This window comes from Neodiprion pinetum, chromosome 3 (genome assembly GCF_021155775.2).
Source record: "Neodiprion pinetum isolate iyNeoPine1 chromosome 3, iyNeoPine1.2, whole genome shotgun sequence".
Lineage (NCBI taxonomy): Eukaryota > Metazoa > Arthropoda > Insecta > Hymenoptera > Diprionidae > Neodiprion > Neodiprion pinetum.
In genome coordinates, this window is record NC_060234.1 from 19,759,010 (window position 1) to 19,783,612 (window position 24,603).

Here is a 24,603-nt window from a genome sequence, read left to right on the forward strand (position 1 = left end):
TACAAAGTGGCCATTTTTAATCGTTTCATAAATGAGCATCTTGAAAACCATTAGTGGCGCGGAAATTATTTTTCACTTGAGCTTGTAGGGTTTCATAAGTGGAAAAGATGATGCTGATATCGTTTGATTTTTATGCATTAACAATTTCGCAACTCTTTGAACGACCTTCCATTTAAGTAGAGAAGAAGTAATTTCACAAGTAATACTATAAACGCGGAAGTTAAGAGGAGTCTAAAGAAGCCGACGAAGTTGTTTCTCAATTCTCGTTCACAAGATATCAAAGAAATTCATAACATTTGTACTTCAAGATATAGGTACAAGGTTTTAGGTATAGGTCCAAAGCCTTTGAAAGACTTGAATATCACTTCACGTCTACCAAGTTGTCATGACCAAATTAGCACAGTTGTCTCGAAGCTCTACATCGAGTTATTACTTTCTTGCAGCTAATTTTTGACCTGTTACTCGCGTCATTGCCGCACCAAATTTTTCTGGAGATAAAAAATTTAAGTGACTCGGGACTCAAAGCTGACATAAGCACAAAAATTTGTTTTCTTCACAGTGTCATCGTCATCGGTGTAAATCGTTCTATTCTTGACACCAAGTGGTCATAAAATCAACGTCAAAATGTTGTGGAATTCTATAGAATATTTTCGGTGTTACATTTAACACCGAATTTCTAACAGTGCACGCCTCTGGCAAACAGTGTGGACAAAAATTTATTTCAAATCGGCGGTTATAACTTGCAATTAATAAAATGATCTCCTAGCTCTTTCTTGACTTTAACAATCGCTCTTCCATTGGAAAATTATTATTTAGTTGCTCATGTTATGGGAAAGTGTTAAATTGTATGACAATCGGTCGCGAAATAACATCACTAAAGGTTCCTTAGCGAGGCCACCGATAAATTACTTTGCCCCGATTTTTCGCATTTCATAGACCTCTCGCCTCATTTGTTACACTTTGTCACGCTGACCAAGCCCTCCTGGATGTTTATGTCGCGTTCATTAGGGCCTCCACCCTTCTTTTTTTATTTTCCAAATTTTTCTTGCGTGTCAAGTATCACAGGAAATTAATGGTTCCAACGTGATGTTTAATCGATCCGTATGAATCTTTGTTGATTGAACTATAACGAGTGGTTAACTTGAAGTACAGTCGGTATTACACCGACAGAGAACGGTGAAACAGGGGAGCTAAACGACCGATTGCACATGCGCGAGATGATTGAACTTCATTGGTCGGTGAAGTCGTATCGCGGCAATATTTCCGTCTGCGAAACAGGGGAGCCAACTCACTCAAAACTGGGCAGGTGATGTCAAACTTACTCACGCCGAGTGGCGAATTGAAATTACGACGTTACGATAACTGGTATCAGTCATCGGTCATGTCGCTTAGTTAACGACAAAAGTATGCCAAGCCATTTCGAGTTAATACATTAACTGTTCTGGATTAAATCGGTCAGAAATATTTTAAAAAATTTTTAAAATTGCATCACTTACATAACCAAAGTTTTGGGTGGCCAACCTGCAGAGGAGTTAGACAAACCTCGCGCATGCGTAGGTGAACGCCAAGTCTGGAAAGTTTCACCGTTTCATCTATGTAAAAATGCATATTTGATCCAATCGATGACATTTGTTCTCACATCGTCAGCAGACTTATTTCCGCAGTAAAATTCGGCCGCCGTATATTTGCAGGGAATATAAAAGTGGGAGGACAGATCACATTGCCTCGCACTTTAATTCGGTGCCTGTCAAAGTATTATAGTGAGCCTTATGTTGATCGTACATTTGACGTGACGTGATTGACGCCATGTTAGTTGAGTGCCCTTCTCATACCTGCGGCTCTGCCTGTTGACTTGACGTAATTTATGTATGACAACTCAGCAGTTCGTAGTTTCCGAATACTCGAGGTGTACAAAAAATCCTTCCCTCCTTGGCGGTTAATTTTTTTATTGCCAGACAAATGTGTTCGGGAAGAACATTTAAAAGAAAACATCAAATTGATAGCTAAAAACTAGTTTTATATCAAAACAAGTTTAGATATATACATATGTATTTGTACCAGCTATAATCAACAGTTAGGATAATTACTTTTTTTTGGGTAATATACGGAATATCGAAGTCATTTACAGCGAGATCAGAACGTTTCACGTCAAGTCGCACAGAGTCGAATTCTATTAACTATATATGGGTGTATTTATATATATAACTATAACTATAACTTTGAAAAAAACCATATTGTAATTTTTTTTTCAAATGCAAAAAAAGTATTTCATAAATCAATTTTAATGGACAAACAAATCGCTTAAACTTAAATTCTTATTTATCTCGCTGCACGTGATCAGAAAAGCAACTTATGTAGAATCAATACGAGTTGCAGATATATACATATATGTAATAAACTAATGCTTCATTTCAAAGTATAATTTGTATGTTATCGGAAAACCATTTCAAGTTTATTTATGAATCAAGTGAACGTTCATTAAAATTGGACAAATTGGTCGAATCCGACATTAACAAAAGGTGGTCGACAATGTCACCGATTTCAGATGATTGGTTACTGAATTATTACGATAATGATTTACAGTTTTTAATATTTTTTCGTACCAAAGGGATACAGTTGATTTGGTTATTGACTCTGAATATCTGTTTGTTAGTTTACCCGTTTCCATACGTTTTTCACCGGACTGTACATCTGTTAAATCCTTAAGGCGATTCTACTTATGTTAATCAGTTGTGTCAGACAATAAAGTGTCGATAGATTTACTTGCAGCGAAATGCGTACGTACAGATCACGATACTAAAACCTAAATTTGCAACTTGTGCGATTACGACTCTGCATAAATTTAAATTTTCGCGAAGACATTCAAGAATTTAATTTCATAACACACATGAGTACCTGGTTGATTATATACCTGCAGTGATTATTATTATTTGTTTTACGTTTAAGTAGTCAACTCGCCAATAGAAATGCGCACAACTGATTACAATTTCATTATTCACCAAACAATCGTAGGACCGCGTAAACAATCGAAGAAGCAATGCACATATGTATTAATATAGCAGAACAGCAGCGTGTTCCGTATTGATTGGGGCAGGTCACCTGTATAAATTGTACGATTCGCAGCCTAGTGGCGAATTGGCAATTGATGATAAATAATTTAAACGTCGGCACATGTGATTTTTTCGTCAGAATATCGCTTCGTTTGCACGTATATTCTTACCAGCCGATTAAATTGCCGGTCTATATTGATATTAAACACCAAAACCCCGCCAATCGATTTTTTAAGGTTGTTCGGACATTAGAGCAATGTAAATATAAAAAGCTGAATTTCTTATATGTCGTTAATCGTTAATAAATACGTGTAAAATCATTTTTTGAAAAAGATCTGACGTGCAGTTCTTGTATAATTAATTATTAAAAATTGGATATTTAACATGTAGTCAATAGGGAATCTTGTGTAAACCGCACATTTTTGATACAATTTAACCACAATTGCCAAAGATAAGAATAGAAAAAAACTGTAATTTATACTAATCTATCTTCGTAGATTACGCAAAAATTATAAAAAATGTATTCTGACGTGCAGTTTTGTAAATGTTTTAATCTAAATAATCAAAAATTCACATTCAATATCAGTCAGCCATATTTAAAAATCAACGACATATCTGATTCGTCAAAGTGTGGCAACGTCGGATAAAAAAACTTGATTCATTTGATAATTTTTTTTTTTTTGTTCATAACAAATTTACGTTGTAATGCAAATTCTACGTGGAAACAGTTTTTATCAATTTTCTTAATTTGGATGCGAACACACACATCAAGCCTTTTCACTTTGAATAGTAATATAGTAAATCCAAATATGCTTGCGATATTCTGCATCGGATTCAATTATTCAAAAGTAACAGCGTTTCAAAATCAATAACTTGGTGTATAACAATCCTGTATGCAGAGGTCAAGCGATCGTAGCATGTGGCATAGCCATATTTCGATCATCTTTGAAGCACTTGACGCGTACTTATCGCGGCATCGTCACTTTAGGAATTCGATGCTACACAAATATCACACGTTCGTTATTAAATCGCAAGCATACCGTGTATTTTTTCTGTAGAAATTATTTTTTATTTGCCATAAACTTTGTTCGCTGGAACTCTTGCCTAGAAAATTCGACAATATAAGCTATGGTTTAGACGATTATCGTGTAGTGAAGACAAAAATTTCACAACTTTCGGAGGAACCGTCAATGTTTCCACACTTATTGACGTACTTCCATTGCTAGACATATTTGGAATTGATTCCATCTTGAACCAAAGCGAACTATTTATCCGTACAATCACAGGGTTTCCAGTACATGGATGCCTAGGCTTTGTGGTCATCATCAAGGCGAGATTGAGGTGAACCACGCACTGTCAATATAAATCGTTCGACCACTGTTGAGTGGTACGATTGCACACAGAAATAGAACTTGATACAATACATGAAGAACCTTTTAAAGGTGAGAATTTCTTTTGTGTACTCATATTTCAAAATTTTGCACTTGACCTGCGCTATTGTCACCAAGAGCGAAAATTTCACGAGTCCGTTCATGTAGATATTTCGATTGTCATGATTTTTTGTGAGAAGTATACTTTTCATTAAAAGAATTTATTCGTAAATATTGAGGTATTTGCAAACTTTGGGTTACCGTATAATCAATCAGAGGGCCAAGATCGAACAACTTGACGTATAAGCATATTTGTATTGAAATTGGAATGTAAATAATGGTATGTAGATAATACATACATCTTTCACCTTTGTCTGCTAATGGTCTCCGTGACCGGGAATCATGGTTTCAGAACTCGAGTAGACATGCGCATAAATGCTGTAGATTGTAAACAGACTTGTGGTATCGATACCGTGACTCTGAAGTTTCGATCGATTGAGCTTGATCAGAAAACCAAACGATCATTGACACTAAGAATAGGTCAATTCCAATATTCAGCCTTAAAATAACGATGTCGTATCAGAGTTTAACAAATTTTTCCAAATTTCTCTATCCAGAACTTATCGTCTGAACACCGACAACTTGAGTATTTCGTCAAGTTTGATCTATCAAAACTCCACGTACACAATAAGATCGTTTCTTCCACAACATGTAATTCGATACATCGTCATTAAAGTGGTATTCTATCATGAAATTTACAATGTGCCCTGTGAATCCTGCAGTCTCTGATCTCCGTCGTTGGATTTAATTAGTACCTACTCAGCAAATTGGTATTCGCAGATCCATTTTCCATTCAAGTTCCAACAAGAGTGTAATTCTCGTTGTTCTCTTTGACGCTGAAGGAATGCGAATCATGGCCTCAAAAGAGTACATCTTGGTAGATTTAAAAAGAAAGAACACTTTTTCGTCAAGTTTCTCGGAAGTTGTACTTCAATGTAATATAGTAGTACTTATACTTTAATCTTCGGTTGCATGTACCCGAGTACATGCTAGCTCTTATTACCCTCACTAAGCGGAATCGTTTGTGCTGAAAGCAGGAGCTTTTCGCTAGAGTACCTATTGCAGCTGTGACCGAGTTAAGGGGACGTCGGAGTGCCTGTTATGTCCTGGGACATACCGACGAAACGAGCAAACCGTATTTTACAATTTCTTCGCTTCTGGAATACCTTGTGGATTCGGTTTGCCTGGTGATTGAGATAAGTTGAGAAAATTGATGTGAAAATACCGGAATCGATTCGGATATCAGTGGCTGTATTCGGTCTTTTCGAACTTAGTCCAATAACCGCGCAAGCAAAATTTAAAACGCCATCGTTCCCCAAAAGTTCGAAAACCACTTCACTTTTTACAAAAATTATCTGTTCGTCAACAATCACTCTTGCCTCTCACAATTTCATTATTATTTAAAATTTCTTGAATGTTGTCAAAAAATGTTGGAATATCTGGTAAGTGAGAAGAATCGGTTCAAAAATATTAGTGATTAATCATGTTGACATCCCAATTATAGAAACCTTTTCTCCAATCATTCTGCATATCCTAATTTGTGTAGAAATAGGTACGATCATTTGTTGCAAAAGGCGAGAAAAACTTCAAAAAACTGCCGAATCAGCTCAGTTACGCCTAAACAACGTGACCTGTGTTACAATCCGCAGGTATTCAAGGGGGGATCTACTTTAGGAGACCGAAAAGTAAGTGGCTTACAGGAATTTTTTCGACAGGGAAGAATTGAATGAATGTTTCTCAAACTCTAAGAATCTTTTACTACTAGCTTGAATTACATCTGGTAACTTTTTCACGTCATTTGAACCATAATTGATCGAGTTATTAACTACGTCCCACAGCAAATCTTCATTCGCGTTGGCAATTTACGTAGAATTTGGAGGTCGCAGTTTTGATCTGAAACCAACGAAATCGAAAATTTTTCATTGTTTGGGTTATTTTGTAGGAACAAGAACCTAAACCTCTTCATTAAAGTCGAAAATTGAACAGAAGATATAATTCTTCACCATTTTTTCACAGCTTTTTGTAATCAAAATGGATACTGTAAACAATGCAATTATCTCAATGCTAGGTTCATGTTCTTAAAAATAATCCAAATGATGAAAAAATCTCAGTTTCGTTGGTTTCAGATCCAAATTGAAACCTTCTGAATGTACGCCAATTGCCAACGCAAATGAAAACTTGGTGTGGGACGTAGTTAATAACTCGATCAATTGTGGCTTAAATGACTTGAAAAAAATTACCTGACGTAATTCAAACTAGAAATAACGGATCCTCGGAATTTAGAAAACAACCAATCAATGCTTTCTTGGTGAAAAAATTTCAGAAGACCACTTAATTTTCAGCCTCCTAAGTTAAGTTCCCCTCTCAAAGTGTTACAATATTACAAGTAAATTTCATATTTAGATCTGAGGAAGTGAGGAAGTTATGAGCGATTTTATGCTTCGGCAGTTAAAAATTAACATCGCGTTCAGTAATTACTGTAAAATGCATTTACAGGTGTTTCTTCTTACATGCTCTAAAAATAGTTATTTAAGCTAACCAAATGAATTAACGGCTTTCTTCCTAGCGAGCAGTTGACTGTCAGTCATTTACAATACAAAAAGCATCACAGCTACGACAGAATCCTTCGTTTGAATGGGGGTCCGGTTTTCGATGGTTCCGCCGGAAAATACAAACGTGACTAAAGCATATACGAGGTTGAAGTTCGTAAAGTTGCGATAAAGATACTTTGTAGCTCGCGCTCATCTTGTCTTTACTCGGCGTACGTCGTTTTATCACCAACACACATGGCATTGACTTCCACGTTATCCGCAAATTTATTATACAGGGACAATCTCTTGAAACTTGAAAATAAACTGCGCATGCGTCAAGTAATTCAATCTCATTGGCCGGCGAAATCTTCCCGCAACGATATTTTTGTCTGCGACGCAGGCGGGCCAACTTACACAAAATGTGTACGTTTGAATTTTCAAAGAGCATAAGCATTAAATGCCAACCGTTCTTTGAAGAATCAACTTTCCAGGCCAACATCAAATGCTTCCCAAACCTTTCCAAGTCACTGCCTCAATTATTTAGGATTCAAACCTCGAAAATTTGTATCAACTACATCGCCGCCAGAAACAGTTTGACGGCTGAAAGCTCGGGTTGGCCAGCCTGCACGAACAGCCGATAAAACTCGCGCATGCGCAGTTGATTTTCAAGTTTCAAGAGGTTGTGCGGTGTACAGAATTAACCACTTATTACTTATACCTACAGTTGGATGCCATCTTCGGTGCTCGTGTCGGTAACAATTACTAACATATTTTTTTTCATACGTGCAGCGGTTTCGAACTGAAGGCTCATCGGCACGTTCCAATAGTGTAAAAGAGACCCTAAAGAGGCTCTTGATCTCTCTTTTCCCTTAAATCCCGAACCTAGTGGCTTTGTTCATTCATGTATGTAACAGGCTCTCTAGCAATAAGAGATGTTTGAAGATTAACGAACAATGCACCTTAATAATCTTTCTCCAACAACACCCCTTGGAATGTTAATATTCAGCAAAGATCTTTACTCACTGATTACAAAAACTTGAACGAAACCATCTGTTCTTCACTAGCGTCCCTACTGATGTAAAAGTAAAAGGGTGTTATACATCAATTTACTGGGGTGGTCTTCATCGATTGACGTTTTTTTTTTCGAAAATTAGAATTATAATTAGAATCGAACGAAAAACACAAGTGTTCAGTCATTCTGAATCTTCTAATTATCATATTGATATCTTAATATTCGTTACTCGAACGTATTCAGATTTACTTATTTTGCGTATTGTATCATTGGCGCAAACAAAATTGCTAGAGGTTTTTTTTAGATTGTTTTGTTTTTTTTCCTAACTTTCAATTCAGACGGTGTGGCTTATTTATGTTTATTATCTTCAAGAATGTACAGAAAGACGTTGGGCTAAAAATGCATTGGAATAAAAACGTAAGTGAACAAACGTTTCAAAAGTTTATCTAAATTTTATAAGGTAAATGCAATTAAAAAGGAATTCAACTATAATCATACTGTTATTACCAGTTTCAAAGGATTCATATTATTCGAATTATTTTTCTCCGAACAAATCTATACAGTTCGTCAGATTTTGATGACCAATTGCTTATCCCACTCACAAATCAATACCGTACAAAACTATTCGAGACAGATTTTTCCCTCGAGTTCATCGTTTGATAGAAAATGAATCGTAATGGCACGTAAAATCATTTCAATTTAAAGATGAATTTGTTAACTTAATGAGGTGCCTACGTAAAAAATTCAACGTTTCAAACTTTTTTTAGTTACATGTAACTCTTACTAAACTAGCTTAGACGAGACTTTCCATACCTTTGTTTCGTCACGTTTTTGTTATAAACAATTCTTCAACCTTGTGACGATATATCCTATTGAAAATAAATAGTTAGCGGATTAGGAGTTGGTAGGCCTACAATCGGCGAAGGCGGAAGTTCAGTCCCAATGTGTGCCAACAAAGTTACGTGACGTGTGTAATGAAAAAGCCTGATCAGGTAACAAATTGTAATTACAAAGTGACGACGACACTTTAAAAATGTACCACGGAAAATCGTAAGATCATATTTACGTAGTGCACACAAGAAATAATTTATATATCGTATATCCTCGCTTAATACGGCCTTCGGTTCGCACGACTCTTTCGCGTACATTTTAGCAGTATATACTTCGTTATCTCATTTTTGCACTTGTCTTGTATGAATTATAATTTTATCCATACACCGTGTCTTGACTATTTGTGTTAAAATTTAAACTAACAAGCCAAGTTTGTTGGCTTGTTTTCTATGTTCTATTGTAAACTTTCTTGTATGACTCGTCAAGCATGAATAAATGAATAATATTCTCTTTGATGGATCGCTATTTCGTGTATTTTTTTTTTGTCCGTCTCTTTATATTATACTCAATTGTTATTTAAACGTTACAACCTGACTATATACCTAAGCCCCATTATACATCTTCGTGGCACGAATTCGCCGAACGGTAATTTGTCGTGTCAAGAAAAAGTGTCACAAGGAGGAGCCGTTACAGTGTCAATCTTGCGGACCGAAATCGATGATTGAACTGTCATCGAGTCATATTGGTATAACGCGTACCTGTCGGGTGTTCTTTTTATTAACACGTTTTTATTATCTCTCTATTTCTTTTTTCTGTCCGGTACAAATTGTGAAATCGATTTCAAACCAACTTCCCGATGAGCTAGCCACTTGAAACTTTAAACATAGCTCGGAAATGGATAAGAATGCAATATTTTTTGCTTGTTTGTTTGTTTATCTGTTTAGTACAAATGTTGAAATCGATTTTAAAGCAACTTCCCGATGAGTTAGAGACTTGAAACTTTAAACATTGCTCAGAAATGGATGACAATGCAATATTGTTTGCTTGTTTATCTGTTTGGTACAAATGTTGAAATCGATTTTAAACCAACTTCCCGATGAGCTAGAGACTTGAAACTTTAAACATAGCTCAGAAATGGATGACAATGCAATATTGTTTGCTTGTTTGTTTGTTTATCTGTTTGGTACAAATGTTGAAATCGATTTCAAACTCACTTCCCGATGAGCTAGAGACTTGAAACTTTAAACATAGCTCAGAAATGGATGATAATGCAATATTGTTTGCTTGTTTATCTGTTTGGTACAAATGTTGAAATCGATTTCAAACTAACTTCCCGATGAGCTAGAGACTTGAAACTTTAAACATAGCTCAGAAATGGATGACAATGCAATATTCTTTGTTTGTTTATCTGTTCGGTACAAATGTTGAAATCGATTTCAAACCAACTTCCCGATGAGCTAGCGACTTGAAACTTTAAACATAGCTCAGAAATGGATGACAATGCAATATTGTTTGCTTGTTTGTTTGTTTATCTGTTTGGTACAAATGTTGAAATCGATTTCAAACCAACTTCCCGATGAGCTAGAGACTTGAAACTTTAAACATAGCTCAGAAATGGATGACAATGCCATGTTGTTTGTTTGTTTGTTTGTTTGTTCGAAGGAAATTTTGCAATTGATTTTTTCTGATTACAGCGCGGAGGCCACGGTTGATACGACCGACGACGTGGACCTGCAACTCCGGAAGTCCGCAAACAGGAGCTGGGGCGGCGAAATAAAGAGGGTCAGGGTAGGAGGGATACTTGGGAGGTGACCAGCTACCCCACCACATGGACACCTCCAAAACACCCCCCAAACCCCCCTCGACGTGTACCCGTGTATCATCTCGCCGCCGAATATCCAACCTAATCGTTGGAGTCCCTGCAGTCCGTGAATCGTCCCAAATAACGCTAATTAATTGTAGCGAATCACCCTCGCGTAAACGGAACTGCCGCGAATCACTGTCACCTGGCATTTACCCGGGAGCAACCAATTTGTGCCTAAACCCTGATCGTCCCGGCGACGGTCAGCTTTTTTACAAGCAGAAAAATAATATCCCTTCCCGCCTAGTAATCTGCACTGCGGGCAGTGCCGGTAACGACTTCAATTATTGTCATTGTTATTACTATCATTATCGTTGTTATAGCTGTTTTCATAACCGAGACTGCACGAGGCGTTTCGAACATAATAATTTTTATACACCATTTTTTCCGCGGAAAGCGACCAGGAAACTTGATGAAGCATTTTTTACGACACTCTCTTATCGCCCTAGACTGTTAAGAGGGTTCATTTTCAACTCTGAACATATCATCGATCCGTCCATTAACTGCAACACCTTACCATCGACTGAAACTTATATCAACGCTTCGAAGGGGCCAATACAATGTCACGCAGCGCAGCAACGCGTCCAATGGCAGGTGAGTGGATCCTTGATTATAACCGTTTACGAATTTCAAGATGAATTGACCATATCGTGTGAATCAAGAATCGAGAAAATAGAAAAAAAAAAAAAAAAAACGTTTCAAAGAATCTCCAGCGATGTTATTTGCACCGATGCGATGACAGTGGATACGAATGAAACAACGTCCCTAAGATGCGACAGTCTGAGAAAGGTTTTACAATCAGACGGTCCAAATCATTGAACGCTGGTTTTTGATATGATTCAGATGTTTTTCGGCCTATTTTGTTCAGCATAGAGATATTCTTTGATCAGGTGAGAAAATTTTTCAAAAAGTTATCCCCAGAGTGGATAAAAATAGATTTGTAAAAAGTAAAAATACTGCACAACGAGACACAGATGATCGTTAACAATTGCATTAGCGTGTTATAGCTGTACTCTAATGTAAGATTCGTTTAATGTTTTTCAGACAATTTGCAATAATCAGCGAGTAAAACAAATCGAAAAATATCAAAATTGAAGCAAAAATACGAGAATCTAATCATTTTGGACATTCTGATTATAAAACTCTATCTCTATGTTGTTTCATTCGTGTTCGTTATTATTTGCGCAAATAAAAATACTGTAACTTTTTGAAAAATTTTTTTTTCTCTTTGCTCAACTCTTAATTCAAACGGTCCAATTCATCCAGCCTTAATCAAAGCTATTTGTCTGAAAATCTGAAAAATTGGAGATAGCATAGGTATAATATTGACAGTATAATGTTTCACATAAATAGTAAACCATGACACGAATGACAATTTCCTTCGGACATTCAATCACTACAGAGAGACTAGAATGATGTCATGATAAGATGACATATTCTTAAAAATCGGAAAAAATTTATTGATAAGAGATTGATCCGAAGGCCTCAATATCTTGAGTGCAAATACAGCTACGATGCGGTATCATTCTATTGCACACACGACAGGCGTAAGATTAACTTCAAACAAATATTACTAACGTGTTTAACCAGTTAAATGATTGTTCAAAATGATTTTATCCGTCGTTAAGTAATTGTTATTATGGTTTAAATTGAACGCTGTACTCATTTGGTTGGAAATTAAGTCGAGAGTGAACTGTATAAGGCGACTTTTTAATTGAAATATAATTTACACGATCAGTTGAATCGAGAAAACTGAGAATCCAGCCTGCGCAATTTCACTTGTATATTACGTACGAGAGTCGTATTTCAGGATGCATGGGATGTACAGTCAGCTCAGAAACGTATCGAAATAAAAACGTGACCGGCAATAAACAAAGTTTTCTAAAGCGTAATTTAATCTTAGCGAGTTGAGAATAATTGAAAACGAACCTGTTGTCCAGAAAAAAAAATTTTAAACACTAAATTTCAACTGAAAGTACCCTGTTATTACAAGGACATCAGAGAAATAATATCATTTTTTTCACCAAAAAATCCATACAGTTGTCCAGTTTCTATAAACAACCCCTTATCTCATAAATATACTACAAATGGCCTGAGGGTGATTTTTTCAAAATCTCGTCAGTTAGTTAAAAAAAAATCTTACATGTAGAATCGTTATAATTCGCAGATGATAAACTTGTAATTTAGCAATAAATCAAGTATTGAATCCGAAAATAGTGGAAACGAATGAAACTAATATGTTGTAGAAATGAAAATAATTAGAAAGAAGCAAATTCTAGTAGCACAGGTTCGGATATCAACAATTTTAGAAGAAGTTTCATAACTAGAACGTTCAAGAAGTTCAAAATTTGGTGTCTGATTCGATTCGAATTTTATTGGGTTCATTTTGCTCTTCAAACAGATCCTTTTCACGGAATCTGACATGACAGTATACTTATAACACCCAAATCTGGTTGTCGAAGACGATCCGATTTACCATTCTTACTCAATCGATTTTCGCCCACGTTAGAGATAAAGATTTGTAAAATTTGTTTCAAACCATCACCGAAGATCTCCATGATGGATAAAATGAGCCGAAAAATATTACAAGTGATTAAATAAAAAAAAAATTAAAAAAACATAAATTCGGTTTTAACTTTCTGATTGTAAAAATTCCCCTAAAATTTTGGATATCTGACGATCAGCTCGTGTAATCCGAATTTGCTTGGATCCATTTCCATTACCCTGCAAGAGGGATACAGTTTCATTCGTGTTCGGCATCATTGGCGCCAATATCATTGCCGGAGATTTTTGAAACATTTTCATCGCCTCTCCTAACTTTCGATTCCGACGGTCCAGCCCATTCATCCTAAACCACTTGTGCGTAGAATACCAGCGAGTTATACGCGACGCCGCGACGGCTGAGTCGTTACGCGTCAAAGCAATCCCACTCTAAATTTCGTTTTCAATTTCCCGTTCGAACGTTTCGCGGCATTCGAAAGTGGCTCGTTCTTCCGGTGGCGCCAGGCGGCGACGCCCAGAAACAAGCCACCGCGACGCCCTCGCAAGTCGGAGGTTTCCATGCGATCTCTACGTTGCGGTTCGCACCTATCGCGATGTGACGGAGCCTGACTGCTGCAGGTGATGCAACTTGTAGTGCGTTAAGTGGTCAGAGGCTTGCGGGAAGCGATACCGGCGAAATCAAGCCAGTGTTCGGAATAGATTTCAGTGAATGTGCACGGTGTCTCGAATATCGTGAGCGCGTTCCTATAAGTGAAGTGTTTGTATATCGATTGCTGTGAAAACGCCTAATGCCCGGCTAGGCAGCTGCAGTCACGGTGAATTTCCTACCGTCACCGACACGTCTGTATTTTAATTTTGACCACACACCGCAGACCTTTGACCCCTGAGGATTCGTCTTCGTCCGATGCGACTTTCACCGTACCCAGGAGTTTTGCGACCCGTTTACTTTTCGACCGTAGAACCTTTCCGTCCAACCGAAATGCCGTCACGTTTCGAGTATTTTTAGACAACTTGACCGTTTATCTTGGCCAAGGTCTCTAATAGCGTTGTTTCACTCACCGATGAATTAATTCGCCACGAATCAACCGACTTTCATTGAATCATTCTACACGATCAACTACAACGTCCAGGGATCTACTCGGTTTCACGCGTTTACTCCCCCTGCCATACGTTGACAGCAGCCCTTCCTGAACTTGTCAACATATTCTTGTTGTCGTTGTTGTTATTTAACGGTTACTTCGTGTCAAATTGATCCGTCAAAGTCAGCGGACCAAGTCTGGTTCATGAGCTGGTTTCAAGGACTCGTCGGTCACTTCCAAACAACGAATCGTTAGTTACTTGGAACGAAAATTAGGAGAAGATAGGATTGAGGGTTGCTGCATTTACTCGTGTAATTGCTTGCAACCGTACTCTCACGTTTACCGAAATGGTTTGAGAAATAACAATTCGTTTCACGTACCCGTAACAGTATTATTAAGAACACCGAAAAAGGTATTTTTTATCTGATTACCCATATCTTAAATCAATTGATAAGTTACATATAGTGACCGTCTTACCGCGGCATATACCTAATACAGGCTGCAGATTTAATCTGCGATCTTTAATTGAACTTATTGACTGATATTTGAGTAGTATACTTCGGATGTATAAACATATTAATTATTGACCATGACTTAACACAGGCTGCAGATTTAATCTGCGATATTTAATTGAACTTAGTGACTGATGTTTGATCGGTATGTTTCGGATATATACGTGTATTAGTTATTGACCATGAAACGAATGAATAGTTTTAGACAAGAGTAATAGTTATCGGGTAATTTTCGGAGGAACGCGTTATACGGTCGTTGTTCCTCTTCGTGCGAATTTATCCTTGTAGTGTACATTAAAAAATGACGACGAATCGCTGTTATTCGGATTATCTCGTGACCAGCTGATTCACGTAGGTCCAGCTATGTACTCGTCACGAGTATTCGGGAAGTGGATTCCGCGTGTAAAATATGAGGTTTGACAGTCAAATGTAAAATAAGCGGACGCTTTAGTCAGTTTTTACCGACCGAGTAAAACTTCACTTATTTTCGTTGTCGTCAGTTATTATGATCTGTGGAGTCCACGCATCACTGACGTAAAAAATAAACAAGAATACATTTCATGGCATTATTATTGCGTACTATGAAAATTATCGTACGACATTGAGTGTAGAATTACACTAGATACTAAAAATTTTTACGGTCAACAATGCATAGCCTCTAATACTAGACAAACTAAATGAGACAAGTCGATAAATACCGACTATTGTACAGCATCCTCGGCCGATCGCATTATTTTTACTTATTATTTTTTTCGGGCGTCACCTGCATTGTCAAACAGAAACGTTTCGTACTAATCTCAGGCGGGTGAAAACAAATATGGTAATGTAACGCCGTGACAAATCAGGCGTGTTGCTGACGCGAACCGCTTCTTTCACTGACGATGTGGTACAAGCGTTGTATTCGTCGTTGTTTGTAACGTTTCTCGCCATCGATTTTACGCTAAATTATGCGTTCGAAATTTGCAGGTTAGGGAATTCTCACGGCCGACAGTCGACTGGGAGCGTAATATACACACGCCATTGTACACCGTGAGCGAGAAATGTGGTACCGACGGCTTTATACCGGGTGTAAAAACTCTTCTGCCACGGTACAGACACCGGTGCGAATCAATATTTTTGTACCGAAGTGTTCCTTCCTTACGGAGACCTTCTTACTGACGATAAGACGACCGCGTGGCTACGTCAAAATTATTGTGCGGGACGGTAATCTTGACATTCACTGAATAGGTGGTTCATCTGCCAATGACCTTCATGGGCCGACCTACGAACTTCAGGCTCGCAGGAAACCTTATTAAATAAAAAAAACTTTTGTCCTTTATTTCAATTATTGAGTAATTGGGAAACTACTGGACCGATCAAATCCGAAATCTAGTCATTTCTATGTTAAGAGAGTTGAGCCGATTAAAATCTGTTGATTCATTATCGAGGTATCGTTGGATAAAAATTCATAACGCACACATCCAACGTCCATTCGGACGTGCGGAAAAAGCAGTAACTTTTTTGAATTAATTTTAAATGGATGGTTTTCAGGGGTAGTAAATGCACTTTGCATGTATATTCTGTCATTTTTATGGTAATGTAACCATTTTCTACCGTCTGGTTGTCTATTCGTCGTAAACCGAAGAAAGTTTTTTTTTTCCCTAGATTCTTTTACGATAAAGTTGCAAATTTCAACCTCGTCATTGAAAACTATAGAGGGTAATTCTATGGATTTTAAAACGTCGAGACCTGCAGTGAAATCTTTTTGTGTCTGGGATGATCATAATAACTTTACTCATTCAGGATGAATATCTAACGATTGAATGGTCCGTCGTCTGCTAGAATGTAATGCGCATGCGCTAAAATTCAAGCGCAGTTGTTTGCCAGGCTGACCAACCGTCGTGAACGTAACCTCAAAAATTTTGACATTTGTCGCTGGCAGATGTGTTCAACACCGACAGTTGTTAAAATTTTTGAGGTTACGTACATCGCGACGACTGTTGTCTAAATTTATGACGATTGGTCGACCTGTTAAACAACTGCTTGAATCGTACCATAAACATGCGTATTAAATTTCAGCAGAAGTCGAACCATTCAGTTGTTAGAAATTCACCCTGTATGTATACTCCTTTATTCTTTGAGAATAGAGGAGCGAAAAGTTTGCTTCGCCAAACGAATTTTCAACTTCAAGTCCAAATGCATTTCCAATTAATTATTGATTATTTTTATAAATTATTGTCCAACGCTTTGAATCAGGAGTTTTCGATGAAGGTTCCCAACGCAAATGATGTTTCGCTGGCATCTTGCCAACCGAAGTTACATCTAATATACTAGCAGCGTGTGAGATGTTACTTCGGTTACCTTTCAGTCGGCGCAACATCGTTTGCATTGGAACCCTTCGTCGAAAACTTCCGGGATGATATTCCGGATCGTTCGATCGAATTTTTGATAAAGTCTATATCACGATGATGATGGTAACAAACAATGACATCTTACTCCGTCGGTAAAGACTGACTATAGCATCCTCTTAACCACAATTTTCCATTCAGCGAAATGCCGAAACAGGGGTCTTTTAATTCTCACCCAGAAGTTTGTCGCAAGAATTTCGTTGAAACTGGCTTCTCCTATTGCGCCACGTGATCGCGTTCTCAGTCAACTGGATTCCACTTCGTGCTGAAGGAAATAAATAAAATATAAATCTCAGGAGGGCTGCTCTCAATTTTTTATAGAGATGATTTAGGTCAACGTCGGATTATATAACCTTTGATTACTCGTATGGTACATAAATAATAGAAAACCAACTCATGTCTGCAATGTAAACGTTGCTCTGCGCTATCACACTGTATGCTAAAATTATTCCTGGATCGTGGTGAAATTTGCGAAGATTATGAAATAGGAGGATTGCAATATCGAATTCCTAAAACTGCAGAAATCGATTCTGTATTTTGATTTTCCATACTTTACACGTTTTAACGTTTTCATAAAGTGAACTCTCGCGTTTTTGAACATCCGATATTGTAATCCTTATATTTTAAGACCAATTTTTTTTTATTTTTACCCCCAAACTATATTTTTTTATACATTGATATTGTAGACATGGGAAACACCTCGTTTCGTAAAACTGCCGTTCAGTTTCGTTTGAACACATCTCTTCTTACTGTCTCAAACCAGCTATAACAGGTTTTATTTTAATGGTTGTAATCATGTGAATTTGAAATTACAGATGTAAATTTGCCGATGACAGATTTGAATTGAAACTTTAGAGAACTCTATTCTGAATCAGTACAATCGTATAAAAATGACTCGGTTCGCATGCGCTGGTAAAGGTTGTTAATTTCAATTTAAACATGTCTACGCGTAGGATGAACGATGCAGAGTGAAACGACGATCGTATATTTGGACGAAGCTGTAACCTGGGCCCATCGTTATAACGGCAACGTCAGAGCATAATAATAACTCAAGTAAAATAAATCAAGTAAAAATAAACTGTGCCGGAATCATGGATTTTACCAGACACCATTCCTCATCGATAACGCGAAAACCGGTCGACTGAGATGAATCCGTTATCGCGTGTGCAATGATCTCTCATCAGAGAACTCACCGGAGACTATGTAATGCCGGGTTGAACCCCGTCTTCACGGGTAGAGTGCTGCGCGGAAGAGGTTGGCTCTGAAGAAAACGGTAGCTTAGGGTAGCGATGAGTGGAGAGACTGATACCTTGGAACTCGAGGTTTTCGAGGTTGGTACAAAATGACACCGAGTCAAGATTGATGACTGCATTGTCAAGACCATGCGACCTTTTGCTTCCCCCTCGATAGGCTGCTTCAAACTAAGGAAATTCCTATCATTTTTCCACCAAACGCTGATACTTCTGGCCGGACGATAAAACGGGGTATCTTTGAAAATTGAAACCTCGGTTCAGATTGTCTCTGAGGTAATTTCGACCTTGATCGAACGAGGCGTGTTCGAAAGATGCACTTGTTTCCAGTACAGAGAATTGTCACAACGTTGAAAGGAAATCCATGTGGTTTTTCTGTTCGTCCGATAATTTACTGGATTGTTTATTATGCGTGGTGTCATACAATCGTTTTTGAATGACATCATATCTGTAATAGACTTTTCAGTCAACTTTTGCAGAACGATACTGAAAAATCATTCTGCTTCGATCGGTTGTAACATTAACGTTTTTGGGGTCACATCATGGACAAAAGTTCCCTTTGAATTCATCCCCGACACTTTTTTCCTCGCCGAACGTTGGTTAGGGTGAAAGAATGGCGTATAAATTTTATGTTTCACCTGAGTGGTAAATTAAGACGGTTGATTGGTCAGCAATCGATACTTGATATAAATTTTATTGTGAGATATTCGTAAATCAAGTACTTGTCGAATTACTGTATTTGTAAACTAGAAAAATAGACACAAAAATCGGACATACTGGAATTATCAGTAGAAGTTTAGATATCGATGCTTCGTTCCAAATCGGTTCAAAATTGTTCAACATGTAGCGTTATAATAGATTCGTCTAATTTGCACTCTACAATGGCTCGTTTTTTATTGAAAAGAATATTTTGCTCAAAGTCATAGTAAACATTTTATTTTTACCGTAAATCCATATCGATATGGATACATTTCATTTTGATGAACTAATTGCTTGATTTATTCACACATAAATACACGGCACATCGTAAACTCAGTCAACATATGGAGAATTCATTCACGAATGAAATGATCTAATCAAAATTTGACAAGCGACATAAATTTTTCAGTGAAAAATTATCAAATAATTTTATCTTTCTCTGATGTTATTAACGTAATGAAGCATTTCAATTTAAAGTTCAGATGTTAAAAATTATTTTTCACGTCACGGGGATTCTTATTTAGTTATAATTATATCTAAATAGATGTACGTTGATCAGTTTCATTGGCACTTTGTACATTTTTGTTCTATCACGGTTTTGTTTCACTGCTTTTTCGACCTCACCCCAAGTCTCATACATCCTTAACACCGCGATAATGGTCAAGGGATTAATTCCCAGAAAATTGAGTTCTGGACTAGCTTGAATTAGTTGTGATATTCAGTAGGTCAGTATTTAGTTACGTCGGGTCAAGTAAAGTTGAAACTTGACGTTCTTCAGAAAACTTTTTTGCATCAAACTTTGTCTCATAAAAATTTGAATTCATTCCACAGCTGTTGTCGTAGTAAAGAAAATGAAATTTGTCTGACAATTTGCAATCTTGAAGACACCCGAGATTTGTTTGTATCCGCGAATCTTATTTCTGAAAATGCTGAACTTCACGAAGTTCTGTGAAGCGAAGCACGTAATCATTGGCTAATTGTTTATCCGCATCATTATCATTTTATCACTTATATATAGTTATACCAAAGCCACTACGAACTGCACAAACCTGTTACTCAGAAAATACTCCAAATCTTGCATGCTTTACTAGAAACGAATACGTCGTCTTTAAATTGGGTCACTGGATCGTTTTGTTGCGTATCATTTTCTTCTCTTCCGAATCGAATACATTTTTCTAAATCAACGAACTGCAAAAGTATAGTCTCAACTTCCATGAGGCTGCAAAGTTCTTAGCGTAGATGCAACGATGCAATTTATTCGAAAAATTCGATACTTCGTAACTGGGGGTCATTTGAAATTTAGCAAAAAATAAAATCGCCGTAAAGGAGGAGGTACATAGTTTGTAATATTTTTCAAAATTATTCCAATGTCACGAAATTAGGATTTTTTTTTCTCAAGTCTCGTTACATCAACGTTAGAAGTAATTCAGCGGAGAGGCCTCCAGTTTCATCTCTTTTTGACTTCTCAAACCTTCACGGGTTATACGATGAAAATTGTGCGATATTGCTCATTGACCAGCTTTTGTAAATACGTGATTAATATTCTGCCGAAGATCAAAGCGACGTGAAAATATTTCAGCAGTTTTCAAAATTTACGTCGATGTCGAAATTACAACCACGATTCTAAAACTATACCTACTCTTGAACATTTTTCTATGATCTCTATAATTCCAAGTCAAAGTTCAATTTCACTTAAAATTGTTCAACAAATATTATCCTTAACTTAATGGAGTCGGTTTATGCTCACGTGGTCATTGAAAAAGCACAAATTTAATTGTCGCAGCGTTGTACCTAATTTATTGAAGCAATATAATCGTTGGCATACACGGTTGAGAAATGTATTTCTGAATATATCGTAAATTTATAAAGTTCTGTAACAATTCTCTTACTTAATTTCGATAATTTGAACGTCGATTTTCACACTTTTTATATTTCACTTCCCTGTGGAATTTTAAAACTGTCAATTACGAAACTTGACCCAAAATACTTGAAGCGCATCGCGAAACTGTTTTGTTAACCGGAAAGACGCTTCAGTATTAATAATCGGATCTTTTCACAGTTCTGATAATAATCGTGCCAGAAAAGAATTGGCAGAATTATGCAACGGCCCAATCAAAAGCGATGCAGTATTTTTAACCGCTGCGATTTCCCCCAATGTTGTACTAATTTTTATCGGAAATAAGCAGCTTTCGTAACACAATCGTAACGATAAGTTTACGAAATGTTTACTATCGGCATAGAAAAAATTTAAGCAGCAATAGAGAGGGAAGAGGAGGTCGTAGGTATATAATTAATTATTGGGGCTTTGATTGAAGTAGAGAAATCGTAGCCGGATTTCCGCAAGCTCGGGTACAATATCCTCAACATTTTGAGCAGCGTTTGCATATATTTTGACGTATCAAAGGCATGACATGCTATTCCAAAATATAAAATTTATTTTCTCCGAAATCAGGTTGGCAACACATCACACGCTTAGTATTACTGAATTAAAAAACGGGCAAATACACCAAGGATTTGACGATTCGCACCTACGATACTTGGAATTATTTATAGTTCAAAGAACATTTTCGGTTAAGGCTGAAATGCATTTAAGCACTCCTGATGTTGAAAGTATTTTTTATTGCTACGTGGAGATGATCCTAAGTATTTCTTCCATACCCTTGCACTTACAATTATCGAATTGTTAATGTTTTTCCACGAAATGAAAATCATAGAAAAATGTTTTAATTTAAACCTCCTTCATAGAGAATCAATTTTTAGTTGTTTGAAATAACTTTAATGGCAGCAAGTAGTTATACGAAGATGTTAAGCTTCATATCTTTTCTATTTTGGGAATCTGGCTTTTATCACCAATATCGAAATTTATGTTTTTAAAACACAACGTGCAGAAAATAAATCTTAAATGTGTAATCTGCATAATATATTACGTTCACGAAAAAATATTCATTACTATTATCTTAATTTCGATAATTCAAAGTCAAAGCGAATAACAGAAACGCTTTGCATAACCTTGCAATCACCAACATTAGAAGTACGTAAGAGAAATTTTGTTTTGACCGTAAATATTATCTGAGCTACAAAGGATTTCAATTACTTCTAATTCTCGCGTAAGGTTCGAATCGCCAATTTTTTAATTAACATTGAACGAAATATAGAGTCGCCAACCTGATTTCGGAAGAAATAAATCGATACTTGTGATCTCGTCTTTTCTGGTCAAAATTTAAGATCGCGTCTTTTCTAGTAACATTTTGAGATCAAGTTTTTTGATATCGTATTACAATGTAGTATAATATGCCTGTGATACGTTCACGTGTGACGGTCGAGGGATTGACTACACTTGACGTCCAGTGTTGAACCACTCATGAAATCGTCTTACATCCTGTAAAATTTTGCAAAATTATCTGATATCGTTGAAATCTTTGAAATGATATGATATTCATAAAATCCGTCGGAATCTCTGAAGTATTATTGAAATCATGAGCTAAAAATATCTGAAATCTCTGAAATCATTTGAAATCCTTCAAAATTCTTTGGAATCCGGTGAAATTCCTGTGACGTGTTATCGAATCCTATAAAATTTTCTTCATATCCAGCGATATCGTCTGAAATCTATCAAATACTACGAAACCATTTAAAATTCCATATCTTTTGAAATCTCGTGAAATGTTGTAGAATCACTCGAAACATCTGAAATCGTACGAGATCACGTAAATTACTTGCAAATCGTTGTAGTATCGAAATTTGGTGCGGATACAAAGTGACGATTGGCTCAGTCCCTCCTCGTTGACGGGTGTACACCAGGGTATGAAACCGCGGTTATAATGTTCCGAAAGCATCCTTTCAACCTAGACAACGTCGGGCGTCTCGGACAGCCGACGAGGCCAGTTATCACATCGTTCCACGAATCGCATTATTCTTTGTGTCGTTCTTGCTTCCCTCGCCGAAGGTGAGGGATGTCAGTGTCGGTGACTGCGGTGACGCGAAAACGGGCAACGACGTCGGGACGCCGGATCCTGACGATGAACGGGGCTGCGAACGGAGGAAGAAGAGGAAACGGCGACGAACGAAGGGTAAACAGCAGACGCCGACGCCCCACATTATAGTGAATCTCCCCTCGTCGTCCGACGAGGTCGAACCAGCCGGTGAATGTTCAAAGAGAGATAGCTCGAGCAGTCTGGGAGGCACGAAGCACACATCCTTAAGAGAGTCTCTCCTTACTGTTCTCGGGAAGCTCGCCGTGTGGAGAGGAACGGCCAGGTATCGCCAAACGCCAACGTCTTCCACGGTGCCTCCGAATACGCCGCCTGCCACCGAGTGCATCGGCCGAAGTTCCGCATTTTTTTCCAGCGGTGAGTCAGTCAGCCGTTGAGGGGGTGCCCTGGTCGATTTCGACGTTGACGCTTACGTCTCGTAAATATCGAAGCCTTCACCGCCCCGTTATGGACATTGCACTGAGAAAAATTTCAGGTTACAGTGATTAGAAAAATTCGGTTGAACAGATGTCGGTAAAAAAAACTGTTTCAATATCGTTGGAATTAACCAATTATTATTTTACACCCAGAACTATAGTTTTCTATCGTGGTAAAAATTGAAAATAGTTAAGGACTGAGCGGTAACCGGAACGAAAAATTTCTCTCAGTGTACGTACAATTTCATTCGACGTAGAAATAAAGAAATGGCAGGAATTCTACAAAATCGCAACAGTAAATGCCGTTTGCATGTATGTAGAATGGGGTGGTCGAGTCCTTTTTCGTCTTTGAGATACGTGAACTTTGGTATTTAAAGACATATATACGTCATCGTCGAAATCGACCAGGGCACCACCTTAATAATCAGGAACAGTCGATAACCGGTTGTCGGAAAACACACACCGTATGATTCGCGCTCTATATGTGCAACTTCCGTTTTACCACATCCGGTATACTTTGTACAGTAAACATGACGACGACGCTCTTTAGTTATCAATACCTAGTGCAGGCCAAGGTTGGGAATTGTCAAAGTTCAGACAGACCAATACACCGAACGGTCAATGCACAAAATAGGCTTAAGATTCTGAATGGTCTAAACTCCGAACGTTGCCAACTTCCACGTATTCGATAAACGCTTGAGCACATGTCACCTGAAGGCTAATGTATCGTTCGTTGTTTTAAACATTCGGAATTTCGATTGACACCGGCGTTTTTCCTCATACGACATCTGTGTGATTAGTCTTTCTTTTTTGCACTGTCTGTTTTGCGAAAGATGCGCAATTCCTTCAAATATTGCCAATCTTTGACCAGAATAAACCAAACGCCTCAAGAATTTCTGCTGGGTCGTAATCAAGAACATGTAAGATCCTATATATGTATGCAAGAAACCACGCCGTACCTTCATTCCATACAGATAAGCTTCATTGAATGATTGTGGATTGGATGAAGTTGATGGTGAATGAAAGAGCGTTACAAGCGATAAAATCGAAC

At 37.4% G+C, this 24,603-nt stretch overlaps 1 protein-coding gene across 19 annotated transcripts in view; it reads left to right on the forward strand.

Moving 5' to 3' along the window:
- The window catches only part of ATP8B (ATPase phospholipid transporting 8B), a 116,771-nt gene that overhangs the window by 62,205 nt on the left and 29,963 nt on the right, over positions 1–24,603 (forward strand). For 11 of the 19 annotated variants that reach the window (XM_046617289.2, XM_046617295.2, XM_046617294.2 and 8 more), the window contains 2 exons: positions 10,549–11,309; positions 23,091–23,493. In XM_046617289.2, coding sequence (XP_046473245.2) covers positions 10,683–11,309; positions 23,091–23,493 — 1,030 coding nt within the window. In that variant the 5' untranslated portion in view covers positions 10,549–10,682. Of the gene's footprint in view, positions 1–10,548; positions 11,310–13,777; positions 14,058–14,090; positions 14,251–14,325; positions 14,709–18,010; positions 18,527–23,090; positions 23,494–24,603 lie in introns of those variants that run through there. The other 8 variants (XM_069134489.1, XM_046617297.2, XM_046617298.2 and 5 more) reach the window with 8 other exon arrangements.